The sequence below is a fragment of the Octopus bimaculoides genome, chromosome 1 (genome assembly GCF_046866305.1).
Source record: "Octopus bimaculoides isolate indiv1 chromosome 1, ASM4686630v1, whole genome shotgun sequence".
Taxonomy (NCBI): domain Eukaryota; kingdom Metazoa; phylum Mollusca; class Cephalopoda; order Octopoda; family Octopodidae; genus Octopus; species Octopus bimaculoides.
In genome coordinates, this window is record NC_142928.1 from 153,786,198 (window position 1) to 153,791,197 (window position 5,000).

The 5,000-nt window shown below is 31.1% G+C and overlaps 1 protein-coding gene across 8 annotated transcripts in view; it reads right to left on the reverse strand.

The window, feature by feature from the left end:
* LOC106873108 (protein Obscurin) overlaps positions 1–5,000 on the reverse strand; it is a 159,782-nt gene that overhangs the window by 154,039 nt on the left and 743 nt on the right. For 3 of the 8 annotated variants that reach the window (XR_016243692.1, XR_016243693.1, XM_089360202.1), the window contains exons 1-2: positions 4,982–5,000; positions 4,440–4,748 (exon numbers count right to left, since the gene is read on the reverse strand). The exon at positions 4,982–5,000 is cut by the window's right edge. Coding sequence is in view for 1 of the 8 variants with exons in the window: in XM_089360202.1 (XP_089216328.1) it covers positions 4,440–4,748; positions 4,982–5,000 (328 nt within the window). In the remaining 7 variants the exon portion in view is untranslated. Of the gene's footprint in view, positions 1–4,439; positions 4,749–4,887 lie in introns of all 8 variants that reach the window. The other 5 variants (XR_016243698.1, XR_008265146.2, XM_089360215.1 and 2 more) reach the window with 2 other exon arrangements.

Here is a 5,000-nt window from a genome sequence, read left to right on the forward strand (position 1 = left end):
TATACATATACATATACATATATCGTCTGTAAAAAACATAAATCTGAAAGAAGCACACTCCATATTATTAAGAGGTCTTGGGCCGACAGGTATTGGGATCTGACAATACGTCATAAAGCTAAACCCTTTATGGACAGGAAACCTAAGGTAGTCTCATAAATCAGCCTTCCCCATTTTTTATATGTATATATATATATATATATATATATATATATATATATATATTTATATTTATATATGTAATATAATTTATAGTCTTCAGACATTTTTGAGTATACTAGGCGACTGGTTTAAATTGATATTATTTAATAATATTAATTTCTACCCTCATTGTTTAATTTTATTTATGTATGTATGTATGTATATTTCAGTGCAGGCAAGCTGCATTCATTTTCAGGGAAGCTTAGTGTATTTATAGTATCATATATGATTCAAAATTTCAAGGACACAGACCTTGCCTTCCCACCTTTCTATGGTTTCTTAGTTTATTCTATTTTTAGACTGTCTTGTTATCATTATTATTATAGTAGATTCTTGTGATGAGTGTTGTGGTGTACAAGTGAGTCAGTGATATGTTCCTCCCCAACCTACCTACCCTACAGCTTTTATCCATCTGGATTTGCTTTATTTTCTTAGAAAGTTCTTTGAGAAATACGCATCATAATTATTCATTTCTTTCCCTTGTAATATTTTTAGTATCCTGTCTACAAAAGACATTTTAAGAAAACGAAAATAACTCAGATAGTAAAGGGGACAATTTCATACTTTACAATTTAATTTATATGTGCTGGTTTGATAGGACTGCTAAAACAACCAAGGTAACTGTTGCATTTAGTTAAAGTTGTTTAACATCTGAGTTTGATTTTCACCAAAGCTAACTTGACTTTTCAGCATTAAGATCTGTAATTAAATATCATAAAGTAGTTTGTTCAGTGCTAACTGGCACTTATTTCATCAACTCCAAAAGGATGAAAGGCAAAGTCAACTCTGGTGACATTTGAATTCAGAACGTAAAGAGGGACAAAATCCTTAGAAGCATTTCATCCAGCATGCTAACGATCCTGCCAGTTTACCACCTTCATTCCTAAGTAATAATCCTTTCTATTATAGGCACAATGCCTGTAATTTTGGGGGAAGGGGTAAGTCAGTTGCATCAGCCCCAGTGGTACTTATTTAATCGACCCCAAAAGGATGAAAGACAAAGTCGACCTTGATGGAATTTGAACTCAGAACATGAAGACAGATGAAATACCACTAAGCATTTCGCCTAGCATGCTAACGATTATGCCAACTCACCACCTTCAGTCCTAAATAATAATAAAAATAACACCAACTGCTTCTAACATAGGCACAAAGCTCAGGACCTGTGGAGCAGATTTAATTAATTGAATTAACTCTAGTACTTATTGATTGGTACTTTAACTGGTTCCCTGAAAGGACAAAAAGCGAAATTGGACCCCAGCAGGATTTGAACTCAAAATATAAAGAGCCACAACTAAATACTGCAATGTATTTTGTTTGATATTCTGCCAATCCACTGCCCATAATAATAATGATAATAATAATAATAATAATAGTAATAATAATAATAATAATAATAATAATAATAATAATAGTAATAATAATAATAATAATAATAATAATAATAATAATAGTAATAATAATAATAATAATAATGGTTTCAAATTTTGCCACAAGAGCAGCAATTTTAGGGGAAGAGATGAATCAATTACATCAATCCCAGTGTTCAACTGGTACTTATTTTATCAACCTCAAAAAGATGAAAGGCAAAGTCGACATCGGCAGAACTTGAACTCAGAATGTAAAGACATGAAATACTGCTAAGTATTTTGTTAACAACTCAGTCAACTCATCGCTCTCAATATAAGAAAGAGGACGAGGAAGATTTCTAATTTTGGCACAAGGCCAGCAGTTTCAGGAGGGCAGTAGGTTAATTATATGAAGACCAGTTTTTAACTGATACTTTTTTTTATCAACTTATCTGCCCTGAAAAGGTGAAAGGCAAAGCTGACTTCAGTGGAATTTGAACTCAGAACATAAAGAACTAGAAAAAATATTGCATAACATTTTATTCCAGCACTCTTATGATTTTGCTAATCCGCCACCCTTAATATTAATAATAACCCTATCTACTAAATGCACAAGGCCTGAAATTTTAGGTGAAGAGGCTAGTCAATTATATCAACCCCAGTGCTCAACTGATATTTATTTCGTTAACCCTAAAAGAATGAAAGGCAAAGTTGACCTCAGTTGAATTTGAACTCAGAATGTAAGGACGGACAAAATGCTATGAAGCATTTTGTCTGCCATGCTAACAATTCTGCCAATTCACCACCACACAAAGCCAGTAGTTTTGAGGAGAGGGTTTTGTTGATTATTACATCCTCTCCCTTACCTCCATATATAATATCTTATATATGTTTTCTAAGCAAGATTAAAACTGCTATTTTGTGAATTTATGTATATATATATATATATATATATAAATATATACACATGATTGAAGGCAAGTAATTTAACAATTAAATGTTCTTTTTCCAGCCCTGAACAAAATGTAGGGAGGGACCTGTTGTTAGATAAGTAGAGTACTCTGCCTTTCCCAGAAGCCCAACATCACACCTGTAGTAAGACCTGAACTCATTGTCATATAGACTGTAGCACACAGTATGACCATAGCCTATAACCAGCAGTTTAAATTTGCATTTTTTTATATTTCATTTTATTTAATTATCTTTTTCATGTTTCTCTTGCCCATGGAAATAATCTTAGTTATTATTTAAGAGGTCTCTACATAATGTTAATTGATATTACATTTAATGTTTTGAAAGTAATTAAGAAAGAGAAAAAGATCATATAACTGATATAAATGACCATTGAATTTGAAAAAAAAAATTTATATGTGTCTGCCACAACAAACTTCTATTCAATTAAAACTACCAGTAAGGCATGCTGGTGTATTATGAGAATAGAAAATATTGGCACATCCCAAGCACAGCCCTTCATATAATCATATTGATTTTCTTTTACATAGGCACAAGGCCTCAAATTTAGGAAATTAGAGTAGATAATTACATGAATCACAGTATCAAACTGTTGTTTATTTCCCTGGGATTTGAAGTTAGAATATAAAGAGTCGCAACTAAATATTGCAAAGTACCTATATTGGCATAACATTTTTTTATTATGTGTCAGTGAAAGGTACCAGCAATTGAAATTGAATATGTAATCAGCATTTATTATATTAATTTATATGAAAAACAATAATGATAGAATATGAGCTTAAAACATAGAAAGAGGAAATTAATTCTGTAGACTTTTAATATTGCAAAATAATAATTATCAAATAAAACTTTACTGTGGAATAATTACAATAGGATTATTAATTAAACTCAACAGAGTGTAAAAATTACTTAGTTATTTTTTCTTTTTGCTTTTTGTTTTTTCAACAAAAAACATAAAATTGATTTAAACAATTGTTTTTGTTTCTTTGTTATTTACGTTATTGAATTTACGTTTCTTTTATTTCCATAGTAACTGGATAGTTTTTTTTTTTTAAATATCATAATCAGGTGTTTAGCTTATTATATTAGCATGCATCTTCATAATTTATTTCTATTAAGAAATTAAACTCTATACATGTGTATTGACATTAGCAGCAATTTTTTTTTAATTTTGTCTTTTAATAATTGTGATTATTATGTTTAAATTATTTTTTAAAAAGTTAATATCAACTATTTTATTTGATAACAGTTTAAGTTAATACGCTTATGAGGTACATGTGCATGTGTGTGCATGTTTATTATACACAAGTGCACACACACACACACACACACACACACACACACACACACACACACACACACACACACACAACAATATATATATAATTGTTTAATTAACCTTGCAAAATGAAATCATTAAACTACTTAGCATTCATGGCTGTGTGTGTGCTGTCGTTGTTGTTGTTGTTGTCTAACTGCAGGTCAGTCCTCATCAAACAGAAATATTATCAAAAACATTCTAGCAGTGGCCATATCATAGTCTAACTAGTACTACATCATGCAACATATCCTTCTTTTTATTAGATAGTATGTTGTAATTAGAGGGAGATTTGTCTACTATTTCTAGCAGACTGGAATAGCATGTATAGTTGTGTTGTCTAGCTACAGATCAATCTTGATCAAGTAGAAATATAAGCAAAAGCATTCCAGCCAAAGCCATCCTGACGTTTCAGAATATATAGTATTACATTTATTTGTGTCCTATTCATAAATAAGATATAGAATATGATTTGAAAGAGATTCAGCTGTTATTTCTAGCAGATCGATTGCCTACATAGAGGTCACCTCATTGATTCAATGTGTAATTATGTGATGTATGCATCATCATCATACTAGATATATGTGTTATGCACTTACCTTTTTTCTGTAAGATGGGCAGTGGGGGTGATGGGTCAGTAAGTTCTCCAGTTGTAGTTTCTCCCCTTATTCTGATATAGTAATCCACTCCTTGCTTTAAATCTGTAATTCTATGTCTTTTATCTTTTAATCCAGTTACCAAAGTTTTCCACTCCTTTGACGGAGCTTCAAGTATTTCTAATGTGTATCCAGTGAGTGAGTCTTCTCGATCATATGGCTGATAGTATATCCGATGCCATTGCAAATGCACACCTTGAGTATCATCAGCAAGGATCTCGGGCTGAACGAACGGGCCGGTATTAGGAGCACCTAAAAATGATATACACAAGCATTTAACACACAAACACACATTATGCAGTAACTAATAATAAGTAATGATTTGGAAAAAAGTATAGTATAATAAAACCATTGAAATATATAACTTATCTTTAACATAGAATTCACTTACCAGTTTTTTAGATCATTGCTATATCTATAAAGAAAGTTTTGATAAGAAACGAAAGACACTACATAGAAGAGACAAGAAGAAGGCATCATATTACATTTGAAATATATCTCAGG